Source organism: Dermacentor silvarum, chromosome 2, assembly GCF_013339745.2.
Source record: "Dermacentor silvarum isolate Dsil-2018 chromosome 2, BIME_Dsil_1.4, whole genome shotgun sequence".
In the NCBI taxonomy this organism is placed as follows: domain Eukaryota; kingdom Metazoa; phylum Arthropoda; class Arachnida; order Ixodida; family Ixodidae; genus Dermacentor; species Dermacentor silvarum.
Genome location: NC_051155.1, coordinates 56,199,520 through 56,219,628, shown reverse-complemented (window position 1 = coordinate 56,219,628; position 20,109 = coordinate 56,199,520). Strand labels below are relative to the sequence as shown.

General features: G+C 46.4%; 2 protein-coding genes and 1 long non-coding RNA gene across 3 annotated transcripts in view; 1 reads left to right on the top strand and 2 right to left on the bottom strand.

Moving 5' to 3' along the window:
* LOC119441492 (transmembrane 9 superfamily member 2) overlaps nt 1–20,109 on the bottom strand; it is a 271,918-nt gene that overhangs the window by 9,216 nt on the left and 242,593 nt on the right. The window lies entirely within an intron of this gene.
* LOC125943007 (uncharacterized) overlaps nt 1–20,109 on the top strand; it is a 203,004-nt gene that overhangs the window by 9,523 nt on the left and 173,372 nt on the right. The gene's annotated exons all lie outside the window — the stretch shown is intronic.
* LOC119441495 (transmembrane 9 superfamily member 2-like) overlaps nt 1–20,109 on the bottom strand; it is a 194,004-nt gene that overhangs the window by 8,864 nt on the left and 165,031 nt on the right. Inside the window, 7 exon segments of the mRNA XM_049661345.1 lie at nt 178–289; nt 1,570–1,721; nt 2,853–3,070; nt 6,716–6,773; nt 6,996–7,057; nt 16,954–17,086; nt 18,574–18,682. Coding sequence (XP_049517302.1) covers nt 178–289; nt 1,570–1,721; nt 2,853–3,070; nt 6,716–6,773; nt 6,996–7,057; nt 16,954–17,086; nt 18,574–18,682 — 844 coding nt within the window.

Here is a 20,109-nt window from a genome sequence, read left to right as displayed (position 1 = left end):
TTTCTGAGGCAATGTTCCTTTCTTCGATACAGATCAGTTTGTGAACAAGAAACATTGAACTCAACGCTGCACTTCAACTGCTTTCAACAGCACGCGATGTCGGCAGCCCTGGTGTGCATCAGAATTAAAATTTATGGACAACCAAAGCGGCACACAAGTCTTGGGGGGGAAACTTGCCTCAGAGCACAGGTGGAAGTAGCAGAGCAGTATGGTGGTCTCCGAGCAGGTGATGATCAGGATAATGAAGACCAGGAAAAGGAATCCAAACATGTAGTACATCTGGCTAGACCTGCAAAAAAGCATGCAGCGTACACACACAAAACATTAGCAAGCTGTCACACTGACAGGCAAGCAAGCAGGCAGGCAGGTAGACGGGCAGTGGCAGGAACTCGGCATAAACTAAACAGCTTACGGGGCAAACATGCGCTTCCTAAATTATAGGGTCCCTGAAACGGTTTGGACAAATTTTGTAGACATGTAGGGTACAGCTAGAACAAAAGATTCGTGTCACAATTTAAGCGAAGCGTATCATGTTGAGAGGGCTACAGACGATTGCAAGTTAGTCTCCTCCTTAGACATTCTTGTTCTCCACAGCTCGTTCGCCGAGCGATCGGGGCTAAGCTCTGCCTTCACTGGCTCTGCGTCTCGATACGACATCGTGTCATCTACTTCCAGTGTCTTGCAGCCAGTGCGCTAAGCCTCTCCAACATCTCCGCTAGCTGCCTGGTCGTCGATCTACCACGAGAGCTATCCAAGCAGTGTGCGTTACAAGCGTTCTGTCGCAGCACCAAGCGTGTCCGGTATGACAGAAAGCGCAGGCAAGATGGTCGTTTCAACGGATGCGTGGAGGCGCAAGCTAAAGCCCCTCCACACTACTACCGCTGCGATGAAGGGGCTTCATCGTAAACGAGAGCGGCCTGCATGGTGCCAGTCACCTGGCAGCGCAGAGCTAATATTGCTGTAAAGAAGTATAAGATATTTTAAATATTTAAAAAGACCATGTGTTCACGATTGCACTGTTCATGCAAAGGAGAAGTTAATTTGCATGCTATATACTAATGGCAACAAAGCCAGGGCACACGTTTCTGGTGTATCAGAGACTTGCATATGTCGCAGGATGACTTAGCGAATTAGTTAGTCTGAGCACCAGCCACCATCTTAACAAAAGTTCAAGTCACTAAAGAAATTTTGCAGGCTCCATCGTTTTCCGATCGCAAAAACTGGACGCATGCAACATTTAAACAAATTAAATGAGGACCGGTTTGGGTGGACATAGTTTTCTTACTTTGAAGCCGTGAAAACTCAAACCAAAGAACCAAAACTCCTCCTGCATAAAAATGACCCGAGTATATAAAAACACCGCGGACCCTGTGATGCCAAGCTGGTTTCTCTGATGCCCTGGGTGCAGCACAGAATTTAAAAAAAAAAAGAAATTTGGTGGCCATGTTGTTTTTCTCTAAGAAACAACCTTCATTCCACCAAAGACATGCAAATCATGCAGTGCTCAAACAAATGCTCCACCAGGCCGACTTGACACTAATGCATATTAGGCACACGAACTACACTCACCAGATGGAGTTGAGGATGAAGAAAAGCTGGATGAAAATGCATCCAAAGGGCAGGATGCCACCCATGAAGATGGCCGGCACCACCTGGGTGTACAGGGACTGCTCGGGGATCTGGCGGGGGATCTGGTTGGTCCGCACGGGGTTCTCCAGCACCTGCATCATATCCGATCGGAGGAAACGGGTGGTAGATGATCACGACACCTGAAGCACTGTCACCTCAGCTAGGATTACTTCCGACAAGCATGCATTTACCAACCGTGTTAGGGCAGCATTGCAACAAAATCTTGCCAAGAATACACAGGCAATTGAGAAAACAAATTGATTGACTGACTGATTGGATTCATTGAGTAATGGCATTTGACATCCAAAACAGGGGCTATGAGAGGGGCCACAGTATAGACTATAGAGCACTAATTTTCATTGTCTGGGGTTCTTCAATGTGTACCCAATCCTCCACGCAAACATTATTTTGCATTCTGCCTCTAACTGTAAAGCAGCCGTCGTAGCCAAACACCGAAACAGTGACCTTGTGCGCAGCAGAAGCAACACAATAGCCATTTAGCAACGGTGGTTAAGTCGTAATTATAGCAACGTTGCGCATTCAACCACATTTGAGTCGAACCGTGATATAATGAACACGCACACAACGAAGCACTGGACACAAGGAAGAAAATCTACAATGCTTATCACCTATATCAGTGCGTAATGAATATAAGATACAGCAGTACTTTTGTGCTGGCTCAAAAAGATCACATATCAAATTTTCAATTTGACGAAGTGTTTGACTCCTATTTGCAATTACAAACACCTGCACGCCCCTATACTCCGTTTCATACATCAGGTGCAACGCTGTGGAGGCTAGAGATACTTTTTGCAGTGGCTGCATTCGCACTTAGAAGTAGTTTGGTGTTTGTTGACCAATTTTTGTAATGTTCTTTATATACGCTCAGTTCTGAACGAAAAAATTAATTTAACCTTAAAAACAAACACACCTTGTACTCATATGGCTGCTAACATGTTGTTTCAGATCAATTTGCTTTTCGTTGTTTATTTATTTGCAGCTCGTCGCGGCAGCCTCACGTGCAAGCTCGCGCGAGCAAGCACCGCTGGCGCGCAGCAAAGCATAGGCGGAACGCGCTGAGCGATACATTTTATTGACCGCACTTCTTGCGGAGCTTCCACAGCATTGCACCTGATGTATGAAACGAAGTAGTCTCCCCTGCACCTATAAGCCACCCCGCTGTGTGCCTAATCAGCTGGAGATGAAGCAGGGGGTACACTCACCCTGCGCTTGAAGCCAAAGTAGGCACCCACAAAGGTGAGCGGGAGCGAGATGCCAAACCACAGGGCCAGCAGTGCCAGCAGCGTGGTGAAGGGCACGGCGGCCGAGCTCTCCTTGGCCCAAAGCAGCAGGTTCAGCGCAAAGAACAGGCTGAACACAACGCCCGGGCACACCAGCGCCGTCAGCAGCACATTCAGCTTCCACTGCTCCCCGCCAAAGGCTGCGGCAGAAAGGACAGACACTTGGGGGTGACCTTCTATCTCGATGACAACATGTAGAGGCGAGCAAAATCCGAAGTGAGAGATAATGATTACTGAATAGCGGGCGAACAAAGGAAGCACAGATGGATGGGTGAGCCGGGGTGCAATTCGTAGCTGATTTAGGCAGCGTTGAAAGATGAGGACAAAAGAGGAGGTACAGTAAAATCTCGTTACAAGAGATACTTGGTTAAAAGAGACATTTGAAAATGGTTTGGTTGGTTTTCCTATGTTCGCCATGTTAACATCGCATACAAGAGACATGGTTACAAGAGACATTCAGTTACTAAGGACAACTTTTTTAGGTCCCTGGAGTAAATTATTCAGTATTTAGAAGACACAACACAGACACGCTCACGCAACGCGGTCAACGTCGTACCAACCGGCATGCGCTGCACTTTTCATTCCCTTGGCTCGATTCTTTTCCGTTCCGCAGCCGAATGTCATTTTTCACAAGGTTGAGACTACAAAATGCACCTAACTTTCTGTTATCATACTTTCTGTCATTAGAGCAGAAAGCGTCGGCAGTTGAGGATGATGAACATCTAAGAGCACTTCAAAGGTATTGTGAGCAACAGGAAGGTTTGAAAAATGAAGTGCTTTACCTGCAAAAGTTGGGAAGGAAGACAATACAATCTGCAGTCACTAAAAAACAAACTACTATGAATGACTTCTTTAAGTCATACTGAGCAATTTCCTGTAGGTGTGTTAAGGCACACTTTGATGCTAATGTATAATAAAGTGATCTAGTCCGACTTTCCGGTGTTTTTAAAATTTTTGGTTACAAGAGACCTTGGTTACAAGAGACATGTTTCCCGGGTCCCTTGAGTGTCTCTTGTAATGAGGTTTTACTGTAACAGATGAAATATCTGCTCTATTTTCTCAACTGAGATCTTTCATTGAAAAGTAAATGCTTAGGAACAACAGAAGCTGGCAAAGCCAATGCTATCAAAACCAGGTTTCAATGAAAGAAAAGGAAACGGAAGTTCACAGAAAAATAAAGGCTTGAAAAGACCCACAGTGGTAGAACAAGGAATGTCACTGGAGTCAACGTTTTGACAAGGGGACCTGCCTTTCTTTGTCAGCGGCATTCCTCCGGCGACAACTGCTGAGTCGGCAAACTAACATCGTCAATTCATCTCACAAAATTACAACCACAACGCAAGCACAACACAAATTAAAAACAATTTATCAATTCCTCCTTTGACCACCCGTTGTGACATAGCACTTTCATCGTTGTTTCACAAGTACGTACATGGACCAAGGCCATCAATGATAACTCTGTGCAAGTTTCTCCATTCACATCACAAAGATTATGCAATCATCCTTCTTTCACGCATATCTATGGTAAAACAAACTCTCTCAATTCATCTGCCCTTCCTCCGCCTGTGGAACAACGTTCCCGATATCCTGGAAGCTGAACTTAACAAAGAAAAATTATGTTGTGACCTAAAGAGGCATTTCTTACTTCAGCTTTTTCTCTGCATTGCTTCTTGTCTGCATTTTTGTGTTTTTTTTATTCTAGCATTTTTATTGTCTGACTTTGCATATACTTGATTTTTCATTGTATAACTATTAACAATGTGTTCTTATGATTTGTGTTATTGTATCCTGTCTATACCACATTTTTTTTTTTTTGAAGCTTCCTTTGCCCAATGCCCATTCTTCAAGCCTGTAAAGCATTTTGAATAAATAAATAAATAAACATTGGCTAGAAGCTGAGGCTGCCCTTGCTTTTTGGACATAGTCAAAGCCCGCTATATAGCCAAACTCACGGAAAAAAAATATGTTAAAGCAGAAATTTCGTTATATTGTGATTATTAGCCAGGCGCTACACAAAAATTTCCAAAAATGAGGCCTTCACTGCTTCCATGCTTTCGTCACAGCAGAGCAATTTCTGGTGGAGATTTACACTTCGTACACGCCCTTTCATGTGCCGTGATGTACAGGGCTTTCCATTTCCTGTTGCCTCCATGGTAAATTAAATTGTAAAGTTAAACTTTTGTTGAAGTAGAAACAACAAAAAGTTTTTGGTGTGGTGAGAATTTTTATGCACATTAACTCCTATGAACCTCCGACAAAGAATCAAGAATGCCTTGTTGTAGCAGAAATTTCTTTGAAGCAGCATTCGTAGTTAGTGGCGTTCCACTGTATTGACGAGATACTCGCTGATATGTTACAGCCACAGCTGTCATGGGTTAACTGCCAACGTGTCCATACATCCACCCAGGAAAAGGCTTAAAACTAGATAACTTGCGCAACCTCTGTACTTGCTTCAGTTAAATGCATGAATGTTGTCCAATTACTTTTTCAACACGGGTAACAGTCATAGCACACTGACAGTATCGATAAAGAATTTGACTACAAGCCACATTTAATTAATCTAATATTGGCATTCCCAAAAAGCTGGGGCAATAAGGAGAAAGCTTTTTCCGACTGTTTTATTTTTCTTCTTCTTTTAACAATGTTCCTGGCCCTCAAAACCCAAGAAAAAAAACACTAGTAACCCTCAGATTGCCCATATCACTTACCATAGTAGCTTTTGTACGCACCAGTTTCACTTTCGTTTCCCAGAAAGTGTACGAGTTGCAATGATGTGACGCAGACGGTGGCCACAAGGGAGCAGAACAATGCATTCCCTTTGCACTTGCCATGGCTGACTCTTATCTGTGACGCTGCTGCTACTCATTTGTGCAACCCGATGTAGCAGCATAAGAGGCAATCGAATAAGCCGCAGCAAGTGCCAAAATGTCGCACAGTCCTGCTCCCACATGACCACCATCTGCATCACGATGTCACAACGCATACGTCTCCCCAGAAATTAAACCGAAACTATTTTGTGGAAAAGCTATTATAGTAAATCATTTAGGGTGCCTTGGGGCTCCCTAGTATATTGTTTAGGTTTTAAGATCCAGGAACTTCATTTATATATTTAAAAAAAGGAGAGAGAGAGAGAGAGAGATAGTTGAAAATGTTATGTCAGAAGCTGATTTACCTCATAGCATCAAGCTACGGATAAGGTTATGGCAGAAACAAGGTAATCACAACTGTAAATCTTAGTAACAAGCCACAGAAACAAGCTCCTAAGGCAAAAGAGCATGTTAATTGCTAGCCTTTTTTTTTTTTTTTCACCTGCGCTTAAACTCAATTGGGAAAACTGTTCTGCAGCTATGAAATGCACAAGAGCTGGGCAATGGGCACCAAAAATGATAAGTGGGGATGGCTGGTACATGAAGGCAACACAATACAGAGCCAGGGCAGAACATGGGAAACAGTACCTACACAGAGCAGACTGCTGGTCAGGTTTTTGAAAAAACAAATGTTGATACTACATGACTAACAATGGAAAAGCGAACATGGCACAAAATGTACACATAAGAAAGTAGAGTTGCTTGATACAGTTAATTCATAGTTTCTGCTAATTTAAACTGTTGTAACATAAAAGAGAAGCTTCTAAAAATGTACAGTCCCACTAACTGATCTGGGCAGTACCCTTCTCTGCATAGCTGTACCAGCAACAATGTTTGCTTGTTACTGCACACAACAATTTCATTGCACAAAAGCATGGACTCATGCCACCGTCTGCCAAACGCAAAGTGCATACTCACACTTGTAGATCCTAGCTGAGACATATCCAGCTGGTGTTCCAAGGCACACAAACAGGACCTGAGGTGGGAAGAGGCAAGTAATGTCTCGGAAAGTAAGCCTTAAAACACACGTACATGCTGACGAACGAAACACATTCTCGCTGAATTAGAAGAATGTTCCTGCACTTGCAGCCCTTCTGACAAATGCTTGCTACAGTCACCGTACCCGAGAAGCTCGTGAAATATCACGGCACCCAATGACATCGCTACGCCAATCTAAGACTCTGCGTCACTCACTCACCATGGCACAGGTCATGAGAGCCCCACGATTGGCTGGTGACAGAAAGCCCAGGCAGGCGAAAACTGCACAGAATAGATAAAGGGTGCTTAAGCACACAGCACAGCCCCCTCTCGTGTCCATTTCATTGGCAGACAAGCACGGAGAGAAGGAAGGAGATGGTAAAATGCTAAATCAAAGTCACATAGAACTCTGTGGTCTCCCTGTCTCTTAAACACTGCATCCAATCCAGACTTCTATTTTATTTCCATCTGCTTCAGCACTTTGCAAAGTTCTTCAGTCAAGAATGCAGACAAATTGTCCAGCATTTCAAACCTACTGCACTAAGCCTGCGCATTACGCAGACAAGTCGCACAGAACACCCTCGTGAATTTATCGTGGGCAAGCGATCGAGTTGAGAGGCTTGCTGCATTTTGATTTGGCCCGACCGAGGCGCAGTAAGAACGCAGGCGAGAGGTTGTACGGGAAAGGAACGCGCAAAACACGCAAGCAATCAGAGAACTGTGTCTGCCACAACAGGAAGAAGCTTCTGAGAGACGCGTTGAAACGAAGGCGGGTGTGTCAGTGGGCAATTTATGCAAAAAAAAAAAAAAAAAGCGCAGCAGTTACATTTCTTTCATTTAACAAACACAAGATTAGCAGTAAAAATCAGTTTACTAAGGAGATCGCCAAAGTGTGTGTTGTATTCTTTGCAGTTGCTGATCCCTTAAAGCATGGGTTCTCAAAGTGGGTTCCGCGGAACCTATGGGTTCCGCAGGCCACTGCTCGGGGTTCCGCGAGCCACTGATAAATTTTCCCTGGTTCCGCTCTCGACAAGTGTCTAAAACGGCAAACATGAGGTGCGCTTGATCCAAAGAACCTCCATTACCCATGTCCGAGTGTCAAAAAGCACATCACAGCTCGTAACAGCAACGCGCGAACTGCGCAATAAATACGCAAGCAGCTTTTAGCCACCCAACCTCTGAGAACGGGCAGCGCGCCTAAGCTTTCGCATTTGAATCCGATAGCGTGCGCACTGACGTATACGTTGGCGGAATAATAAATAAAAAAAAAACAATCCGCGGAGCACCGCAAATGCGCGCCGCAGAAGAGCAATAACGGCGTAGCGTCCAACCGAACCGAAGCGGCGCAGTCCGCATCGCTGTGGTCCTTACGCAGCACGTGACTGACAGCAACGCCGAAGCGCTTCATGCCTAATTGTGCCTTTAAAGCCTTTATTGTTGCGTTTATCGCCGCGCGTAACACCGCGTTAGCGGCTAGCCGCGTGCCTCCGTAAGTGCGTAGTCGCTATCTCTGATTGCGTCGATAACCACCCCAGTTCCGTACGCAGCGGTTGCGGCAAATAGTAGTTTCGTTTTCACTCGATGCGCGCGTCGGCTGCGTGCCTTCACAACTGCGTCGTCGCCTCCCATGGCAGCGTCGATAGCGACCGCAGTTTCGTCCGCGCTTCTTGCGGCAAACGGTAGTTTCGTTTTGACTTGGGGTGTGCGTCAGCCGCCTGCCTTCTGTTGAACAACAGCAAAGTCGCCGTCCATGATCGAGTCGATAGCGGCCGCGGTTTCGTCCGCAGCGGTTGCGGCAAGCAGTAGTTTCGCTTTGACTCAGTGCAAAGCTGTCGAAGAAAAAGCACCGGCTACATCGCGATGGACGGACAATTTATTGGCGAGCAGCTGAGTGGCGAAAAAATAATCGGGATGTGCGCCCGTTGGTGCAAAGCGCGTCTCAGATGAAAACGCGCGCCGCGAAGGATGTCGCGAGGCCTTTGCCGCTGCTAGCGCTAATCAGTCATGCGATGAAAAGAATTTCAGCTTCCGCACTGGTCTTGTGCTAAATAGAAACAAGATTTGACGATTCATTGAGTAAATAAAAGCGTGTTGACGTAGTGAAGCATTTGTTTATTGTTTTCTTGATACCCTCGATAATACGACATTCGGTTAATTCGGCGGGGGAGGGGGGGGTCCTTGGCACTTTATGGAGCTTAGCAGGGTTCCCTGGGATGAACGTAGTTGAGAACCCCTGCCTTAAAGTACAGCAGTCTTGGTTTCAAGGGTACAGTCAGTCCCTTAATAGCTTTTTCTGGTCATGAAACTCCCGCCTCAGTTTAATATAGAGCCTGCGCCTGCCGTTAGGGGTACCGTAGTAAAAGAAAGGCCACCTAGCCGAGTGGCCGCCGCGGGCGGCGGCGGTATTTTTTCTTCTCTGGTCACGCTGCGGCTGAAAGCCCAGCTTCTTTTCGATTTTATTTACATTCTATTTTGTCGTAGCAGTTACAGTATCCAAACTCGAACATCTGAGAGTGTTTTCTAACCGAAATCAAGGCACATACAAAAAGTAAACAATCTCAAAGTCAGCTGGTGGCTCCGTGTGTCAGCAGACGACGCGCATAGAATTCTTACTGAGAAATCTGTTGTTAGTAGACCCAACCGGCTTCGATTAAAAAATTTTAAGCGACTTTTATGCGCTGCACAAAGAATAAGACATTAGCGGCGTGGCGTTGCCAGTGAACGACAACCTGACTTCAAGGTCGTGTGCTGTTAACGAATTCCGATTACACGAGCGGTTCAGGCGATGGTGACAGATTCTAATCGCACGTAGAGTGTAGCCCATTTATAACGAACCTACTTACAGCGAAATAGCGGTTATAACGTCTTGATTTCCCGTCTAAATTTCCGCATTTTCAATGCCTTTTAAGTCCACTTTTAACGAAGTAAAAAAAATGCGACTCAGTGGATATAGCGAAGTTTTTTGTCGAGAACTACAAAAAAAAATCCATCAGACCACCTTTTGAGCTTTCGCGTGAATCAACTAGGCCGAAAAACCGCCAACTCTTGGCTCCCGGCAGCCGCTTCGCCCCACTCGGCTCCCTGCGAAAGCTTGCTTCACCGCACCACACGGTCGCCCGGTAGCCGTCTCGCGAACGCTTCCCTTCCCTACGGTAGCTTCCCATTCTCTTTTCCAGTGCCAGGCGGGCCGACCGCTGCGATCTTATCTCGTTTCACGGCGTGCTCCTCTCTTCAGAGAGCAGGTAGTGGGGGCAGCTTCAGAAACTTTGTGGCCACTTTAGACCGGTTCCGCTTGTGGCGCCTCATTTTGGTGAAAAAGCGAAGCAAGTTGGTGCGCTCCTAAATTGATTTTCTTCCACGGCATGGCGCCACCAGCGAGGCCTGCCTAAAGTCCGTTTCACATGGTGCGATTTTGCAGTGCGTTTTTCGCAGCTACGATTTCCGCAGATGCGAAATTCGCAATTCTGTTTCACATGGATCTACGGCAGCTGCATTTTTCGCATACTTGTTAAGCATTTTGACTGGCGATAACATATGAGCGAGCCGCCTCCTATTGGGCGTCTGTTTCCACCGCTACAGTGGCCACCAACGCATCTGCGTTTTTCGCAGAGAAGTTCAGCACGCCGAACATCGAAAAAACGCACGCACGAAGGGTCCGGCAGCCTATTTTCCGCAGCTGCGAATTCGCACGTGCGAATTCGCAGACAAAATCGCACCATGTGAAATGGGCTTTAGCCTGGCTGCGGCGCTTCGCCAGCGGCTCCTGTCGCACACAAAGCCGTTCTTTCTTTCGTGGTGTTCGTCAGTTCACCGTTCTTTCTTTCGTGGTGTTCGTCAGTTCAGTCTTAGCAGCAGAAGCAGCCGTTCGCACATGTGCTGTGTCTCTGTCTACAGGTGAAAAGCGGATTATCGCAGCGCGCTTGGACTTGCTGCGGTTGCAGCTAGGCCTGACCATGTGCATCAGCAAACTTTACGACAATGTCGAGTCAAGCAATACCCGGAATGACCGCCTCATCGATGACCAAACGAAAAGTGCTCTCCCTAAAAGTGAAACGTGCCATTTTGGATGAAGTTCGGGAGAAAATTAAGAAGACCGACATTGCACGGAAGTACGGCATAGCACAGTCGACTTTGGCGACAATCATAAAAAGTGCAAGCAAAATTGACGCCGTCTTGGACGACGACGTTGGCAGCGGTGAACGGAAGCGGATCCGCGCTGCCACTTACGGAGATGTCGAAGCGGCACTCTACAAATAGTTTGTAGACGCTCGTGCTAAGAACGTCCCACTCAATGGGCCGATCCTGCTAGCGCAGGCCAAACGTCTGGGGTTTGCTCTCGGCCACGAGAACTTCAATCCAGGCAACGGATGGTTGCAGCGATTGAAAGACCACCATGGGATCACATGCAAGAGCATTGTCGGTGAAGCTGCATCCGTTGACGAGGACGGTCTCCAGCGTTGGATGGTGAAGCACAGGAGCCGCATTCTTGAGACATACACCGAAAGAGATATTTACAACGCTGATGAAACGGGTCTGTTCTTTCAATTGTTGCCTGCAAAAACTCTCGCGGCGAAGACTGATAAGTGCGTGGGGAGGAAAAACAACAAAAATCGCATCACAGTGTTGGTGTGCGCGAACATGGACAGCTCCAACAAGCGGCCGCTATTGGCCATCGGCAAGCCCAAGAAACCGCGGGGCTTTGCCAAGGTACTGTCAATGCCTGTCGCACACACACAACACAAAGGCGTGGATGACAGGGGAGATATTCCGGAAGTGGCTGACAGACTTTGATAAGGAAATGTCCGCGAAGACGTGCAAAGTGCTGCTCTTGCTAGACAATTGCAGCGCACACCATGTTAACGCACATCTGAGCGCCGTCGAGGTACTTTTTCTGCCTCCGAACACAACCGCCAAGATGCAGCCGATGGACCAGGGAGTGATAGCAAACTTCAAAGTGCATTATCGCCGCCGTGTCATCGAGCGTCTGCTCATTGACATCCGTACAGCCGACAACGCTGCCGACCTGAAGGTGCCGCTAGTAAAGGTATTTTTCGCAAGCGGAGCCTGGCGGGACGTGAAGTCTGAGACCATTCTTCACTGCTTCGAGAAAGCAGGTTTTTCGCAGGGAAGCAGCGCTGCCGAAGAAATAACAGCAGAAGCAGACATCGATGCTGCTGCATCGGATGGTGCCGCGGCAGTGATGAGCTTGGGGCAGCTGTGGGAGGCCGCGGGCAATGCAAGCCTTGTCCCAAGTGGGTTGGATTATCTGGACTTTGCGCTGGCGGATCAAGACGTCGTCGCAACGGAGGAGCACACCACCGATGAACTCGCCGCTAGCATCTCCGAAAAGGGAACGGCCGCAGATAGCAGTTCCTCAGACGGCGAAGGTGACGACATTGGTGCGCCTCAGCCTGGGACCGCCGGATCAGCTCACGCAGCTGTCGACACGCTGCGTATGTACTTGTGCTCCGAACCGGGCAGTTGCGATCTGTTGGACAACGTTGAGCACCGTGTTCTGAAACGCGCACTCGCGAAACACGTGCAAGGGACCCTTGATCGCTTTTTTCAGAAAGTGTAAATACATTTTTTTTGGTCTGCATAATGTTTGAATTTTTTAGTCCAGATATAGCGAAAAAGCGGTTATAGCGAAGTAATTTCAGATTCCCGCCAACTTTGTTATAACCGTGCTACACTGTACCATAAAATGTTCTAGGACGTCATAATTAGTTTGGAACAGGGACATCGGCAGATCGTAGCTGTGAATGAAACGCTTGCTTGAAGGAAAGTATTGTCATTTTCATGTATCGCAAGCTTTGCCAGTTTTCGTGCGTATTATTCCAAATCAGCGACAAAGTTTTCGAACCCAATTTTCTTTGTCAATATACACCATAAAAACACAAGCGAATTAATATGCCCGATGACTAGGACTGCGCTTATTAATCTCTAACTCGCACGAGTAGAGTGACGTGGATTGACGATCTGTTGCACTCAGTCAGTACCATACTTCCGTGGCAAACTGCGACGCATAATAGTATTTGAATCGCGAGCTTTATTTGAAGCAAATGTCGAATCACGCACACACACACACACACACACACACACACACACACACACACACACACACACACACGCACGCACACACACCACGCATGCACGCACGCGCACGCATACAAGTATAAAGTACGCGTCCAAACTTTCAGCCCACTCTGGCCACATCTGCAATCTCTCCAGGTTTAACACGGAGAAAGGTGGCCTCTCAGCTGCGGTGGCGCCACAGCGCGGCAGCTTCATGCGACATATCTAGCTCTCCCATAGAGAGACGGCGGAGTTTCGTGATCAGAAAAAGTATTGAGGGACTATGGTACAGTATAGGCTTCAAAAGCAATGATTAGAAAAAAATGTTATGCACTATACAACAATTCCCCAGTGGAAAGTTTGTGCCCAAATTTTTTTTTGTGTGCAACACATAGATGTGTGGCCATGGAGAAACCGAGTGAAGACTGAGCGTTGGATTCGCTGCTGCAGCTGGCTGCTCTTGGTCAAGTGGCGTGAACCGTTCGGACATCCCGTAACATTACATGGCCATGGTTATTCTTTGCTAGTTGCAGTTTGTGTGTTTCGCGAGCCAGCAAAACCAGCACAGCACTATGTGATAACGAAACTACTGAAATGCGAAAGTGCGGGCGGCCTAGAGTGGAGTGATAACGAAGCCATTCGACTGCCCGTGTCATTGTCAATGAGTTCTTGGTTCTTGGTTTCTGAACATCCAATAGAACTGGACAAGTAGTGCCTTATTCCGTCTCGTAATGCAATGCAATTATCTTTTTATTACGAGAGGTTAGGTATAGTGAGTGACAGAATTATATTGAGGAGAGTCTGTCATCGGGCTGGTACGGTCAAACCTCGATATAACAAAGTCGTTAAAATCAGCAATTTGCTTCGTTATATCGAAATTTCTTTGTATTGAAATTCGACCTTCTATGCAAATAAGTAGAGTCATCGATCGATTTTTCTTTCAAGAAAAGGGGCCACAGAATTTCCTGAATTAATTGAAAAAAGCAAATTTGAATGAGAAAACAATTCATTTTGATAAATTTGTGAGTCGGCAACGAATGATACGGTTTCCTAACGATATCTTCACATTGACAGTATAAATTAAGCAAAGCCAGCCACGCTTTCGCATGCACTCCGCCCCCACGGCTGATAGCGTTGTGCAAACTGGAACGACGTTATCATGAGAAGCTCTGGCAGCGGGGAGCGAATGCTTCGTCGGCCTCTCGCTCCAATGGGTCACCGAAACTCGAGATTACGCAACCTACAATACTAAATGCACCAGAAGACAGTTACATGATGCCACGTCGTCTCGGCACGCCCACTCTTTGCACATGCAGCAGATTACCTCTAAAGCAGGGTGGGCAGCTGCGTATGCGCTCAGCCGCACTTACAGCCAAGCACAGCCACGCAGTGTGTTGGAACAAAATGAAAACAAAAACGGGAAAAAAAAACAATATTTTTGACCGGAACGAAAACTTAACCGAAATATTATTTATTATGTTTTTTCAGAGTGAAACCGAAGTGTTTTGATCGGTTTTCGGTTCAGAATAACCGACGTCAGGCAATGTCAGAATTAGTGCAAATCTCCGGGGTCCGCATAACCGCATATCTCAGGCAGGGATAGTGCAAGCGATAGCCAGTGCTCCACTAATCTAAGCCTGCCACTCAGTGCACTAGCAGATCGGCATCGTAGCAAAACCCAAGGCTTGCGCACTAATAGCTTATCGTTTCGATTTCTATGGGTACAACACTTTGTTACCGAAGTTCTACACTTCGTTTGTGTTCGTTTTGTCGAAACAGCAGTCTCGAATTACAGCGAGTACATTCGATGAAGTGCTCCTTCTGAGATCATGCTCAGTGCCTTTACTCAAGGCACTCAGCACGATCTCAGAATTCACTTTCTGAAAAAAAAAAATCAATACAATATAATTTTAACATAACCTTGGTGCGAAAATTTTTGCATGCGAACCAAAACTGTTATGAATCCTTACGAATAATTTTTTTTTTCGTTCTGGAGCATAACCAGAACCGAACTTTTTTCAGTGGAACGAAACTAAAGCGAGAACGAAAAACATTCCGCGCCGACACCCTGCAGCCACAGCCGAGTCTCGCGTGCCAGAAATCGAGACGTGCACCAACTTACCATCCACAACCCCCCTCCCCCTCGTACGCGCTTGATTGCGTTGCTGTGAGCTCGTTCCCCTCCCCCTACTCTCCCCCTTTGCTTGCGCGGGAAGGTGGCACTCGTGAAGCCACCATCTTTCTTGTCTCACCTTCACACGCTTTCACTCGCACCTAAAGCACACAGCACGCAGGGCACGACAGGATGTTATCGCACTTGAAATTCATACGGAACATGATGCAGCTCCACTTTGGTGGTCCCTATTGTCGCGCCAAGTGTGACTTGAGATGTGTTTGCAAGCAGCCACTTGTAATTCAATCATTCGACCATCTGTGTCCAGACGTGGTAGAAATGGTGGGACAAGTGCATTTAACTTACTGGGGAGCATACAGAAAGAGATGAAGTGCTGAATATTAATTTTCATAAATAAACGTTTCAGAGCATCAGTCTCAGTATTTATTGAACAACCCATATACAAAGCAGTCTTCACATTTATTAATGTTGCACCTATCATTTTTCAGTCAATCGCTCATTGCGGATTTCTTAGGTTACTCTAAAGTTTATCTGTTACCTTCCAAGTTTCAGCCCAACAGATTAGTAGTACTAATATAATAAGTTATTCTACAGGGTGACCAAAAAACACTCTAAAGCACCTTGTATTTCATTTTATACTGTTTGCATTTTATAGCACAGACATTATTCAATTTGTGTTCCTTGTGCTTTTCTTGACATAGAACTGCTATTTTTACTGTTCTTGGTGTCCCGTCTTTTTAGATAAAATGGACTCTGAAGAGCTGCGCAACAGAATCGTTGCCCACCACAATCAGAGTCTGAAGATTCCAGAGATCGTGAAAATGCTCAAACTACAGTGTGTTCAAGTTCATCGCATCGTCAAACAGTTTCAGGAGACGGGGCGTCAAGGACCGGCAGCGAAGTGGGAGGCTTCGAAAGGCAACACGCCGGGAGCTGAAATTGCCCGTCAGCTAGAAAATGAAGAGAAGTCCACTGAGAAATGAGAGAACTTGGCCGAGAGCACGGAGTTAGCAAATCGACCATTCAGCTACTCGTGAAAGAGGATCTCAAGCTCACGGTGCACAAACCAGCGAAAGGACAGCTGCTCATGGGCCAAATGAAGGCCTCCAGGCTGGAAAAGTACCGCAGGATGAAGCAGCTGAGCCGCGATCAAGTCCTGAACCGGTTTCTGTTCACCGATGAGAAGATTTTCACCGTCGAACCAGCTTGGAATTCACAGAATCACCGAAGGGTTCTTCAAAAACTATCAGAGTGGGGAAAAAAATGTTTTTTTCCAGGAGCATCATGGCTTGGGGCAGAATTTCAGGCCTTGGGAAGACCAAGCTCATTTGTGTGCCAAAAGGGGTCAAACTCCATGCTAACGTCTACCGTGAGCTGATCCTGGAGGGCGCCGTCGTTCCTTGGGCTGAATGCAGAAACCACTGAGTGGTGGCTGCAGCCGAACTGGGCCCCTGCCAACGGAGCGAAGAAGACTCTCGAGTGGTGTGAGGTGAACTTTCCCAAATTCTGGGGGAAGGACATTTGGCCTTCAAGTTCCCCCGATCTCAATCCGATGGACTTCGCTGTCTGGGGGACCCTGGAGCAAAAAGCGTGCCCTTCCAAGCACAAATCCTTCGAATTGCTCAAATGTGCTTTGGAGAAGGCCTGGGAGAAAATCACTCCAGAAGACATCACGGCTATTTTGAAGAATTTCCAGAAGCGTCTTCAAGCCTGTATCAAAGCACGAGGTGGACATTTTGAAACTTAAATTTTAGTTCTTCAGAATTGAATGGCCTTCCGAATAAAATAAAGTGTGCCTCGTTTTGTTCATGCGTTGAAGAGTTATGGTTATTTTTTTGCATTACGGTCACCCTGTATACTGCCCTTCTAAACCTTGACCAGATCTCCATAGCTGGTGCAGCTTACACAAAAGAAGAGTCACTATGATGGCACCACAACATGATGGCCAGAGAATTGGGCCAACACTCACGCAGGGTGATGAAGGTCATGAAGAAGATCTGCGTGCCGCTGCCGAGGAACACCGAGAGCAGCATGCCCCTGCGGGGAGTGCGGAAGACGTCGCCGTGCACCAACTTCCACCCAAACTCCTCCTGGGCATCGTCCTGAAAGAAAGAGTTCTCAAGTTAGCACGACAGAAAAAAAACAAGAGGACCGGTGTCTACAAGAGGCCCAGTGACAGAAACTACCACAGCTTGCACAGCTACAAAAGTGGGCATTGCGTGTTGCAGTTGCTGAGGGAGACATCACCATAGGACTGACTTCATGGCCACTCAAGATAATACTACACAAGACTATTCCAAACCGGTGCAGACGCTTGTAATAAATGGGGTTTCACGTCCCAAAATCATGATCTGATTATGAGGCACACCGCAGTGGCGGACTATAGACTAATTTTCCCCATCTGGGGTTCTTTACCATGCACCTGAATCACTGTACACGAGTGTTCTTGCATTTTGCCCCCACTGAAATGCGGCCACCACGACCGGGATTGAACCCACAACCTTGAACTTGGCATTGCGATGCCAGAGTCGCTAAGCTACAGCGGAAAGTGCGGACACTGAAGCTATGTCAGCACATGATAGTCAAGGGCTTTAACAAGTCTTTATCAGAAAAAAAGTACCGGGCAATGGTAAGAAAAGTTCAAGCCCTGTCATACTGCCATCCCGCACAAAGGTACAGGCACCGTGAAGGCAGGGCCGCTATTTTGTAGCGATGCCTTTAAAGTAATAATGACTTTTCGCGCTTATCGCGCTTTGTCATTGGTCAGAGCGACGGTCCGCTCACGATATCAACGTTGATAACACGAGCGGACTGTCGCTCTGACCACTGACAAAGCGCGATAAGCACGAAAAGGCATTATGACATTAAAGGCATCGCTACAAAATACCGGCCTAGTGCAGGCACCCACTAAACCTCTCCATGCCAACGACCAATCTCACTTGTCCAGAGATTTCCTTTCGTCTACCAAGTGCCATAGATGAGTGGCAGTCATTTCACTATCTTGGTGTGAATGCGGCACTATTAAATGGCAGCGGGTTCCCAGAACAAATTACTTTTTCTTTGAGGGCGCAGTAGTCGGAAACGCAGCAGAAGCCTGGCTCCACCGTGTTTTAAACATGAGAGCTGTGGAGACAATGGCCACCTATTTCAATGCCAGAATCATGGTGCTTTTGGACATTTCGTCACCTCAAGTAAATAAGTTAGACTTGAAAAGCTCTAGTGAGTCGAGTTCGGAGCTTCAACTTAGTACTGACGATTGCAACATAGATTTAGAACCTCTGGTGGCATATCTTGCATGGACGCGGTTGCTTTGCCACTCAGCCCTTGCAATTTCCTTGCCTCGCCAGCAGTAATGTGTTGCAGGGAAGACAACAGAAGCATGCCCTGATTTCAGTTCCAAGAAATATTGCACTCCACATAGACTCTTTCTGCGACTTTTCTCGCCTATCTGCAACTAAAAAAACACGAAAAAAGTAACTGAAAGTAAAAGACCAGAAAAAAATAAATGAAGTGCTGATACTGCAACAATGAAAGCTGTTCACAATGAATCATCCATAAAAAAAAATCGGAAACGAAGAGAGCAAGGTACCCCAGAGTCCATCTGGTTGTAGCGAGCAATGTCCTTGTGGAGTGTCCTGAGCAGGATCATGGCCACCATGCCGGTCAGGAAGAGCACTATGATCAGGCTGTTCATGATGCTGCGAGGAAAGGGAGAGTAGAAGTTGTGAAGCATACAGAAGCACACACGCAAGGTACCACACGTTTAACAAAAGCCAACACTCTACTGGGCCAGAATGCTCAAACTGCATGAGTGCATTCTGCTGATTCGATTGAAACGTGTGGGGCTCATACTTTGTAATGATACAATTAATTTCGCGATTCCTTTTCTTCTTTTTTCTCATAATACACCCTGTTCCCGATGAGTGCCCGACGATGATGGCGGCACCGTGGCAATGGGGTAAATGCCAAAAGGTGTGAGAAATGAAGAAATGAAATGAATCTTTACAAAATGAGGCTCCAGGCTGCCTTCCTGGAATCGCAAGATGCTATGTACATGCTGCATCACTTCCGTGCACAGGCACCAATGCGAGGGTTAGTTTTAAGACCACAGCACTGGCGAAAAAAGTTTTTGATTAGTTATAGTTGCGCGCCTGTGCAACACCCATAACCTTGACTTGTACTGCTTGAATTCAGGCTTTAAAAAGCTTTTCTTACAGACACATAGTTCTACACTTTTTCTCAGAACAGTGCAAGGCATTCTACAGTGAACACCAGCTGTGTGTGTGAATGACAAGGTATTTTGACACCAAACCTGGCACTCATTCGGCAAAAACAGTAAAATTTACATGTGAGCCACAACCATACGAACAGAACAAGAAGCTTGACAATGAAGAAATGATAACGAAGAAAGAAAATCAGAAAATAAATTGAAAGATAATGAAATTGCTAAATAAACTGGCTTCATTGACTATTTCTTCTTATAGTTGTGACAAAAAAAAAGAAAAATCAAGTGGCACGATTTCTTTATTCTATCGAATGTGACGACCGATTGGGTTTAACGTCTCCTAAAAACATACAGGGTATGAAAGATGCTGCTGTAGAGGTATGAACAATGTGGCTCATCCCTGTGTTAAGATACACGGTCGAGCTCTGGATCAATTTTAACCACCTGGGTTTTCATTTGCACCCAATGCTCGGTACGTGAACAGCGCAACACTGTGGTCAACCACCAGGGTAAGGTCCATTATCTTGCGCTTGCAAAATCTGTAGCACAGGTCCCCAAGGCCTCTATACTTATCTTGTGCATTGATGCGTACCACTCTCCCCCCTCTTGAGATCCCTCTACCATTCACGCCTTTTCAACACACACACACACCATGTACACAGCCATTTTTCATTGAGCCGCGGAAACAACCTCAACCTTTACAAATGCCATAGGGTCCCTGAAACGGTTTGGACAAATTTTGTAGACGCGTAGGGTACAGCAACAGTAAAACATTAGTGCCACAATTTAAATGAAGCGTCTCATCATAGGAGAGCTACAGACGATTACAAGTTACCCTCCTCCCTAGCCATGCTTTTTCTCCTAAACTCGTTTGCCCCATGACTACGCTTCCGCCTTCAC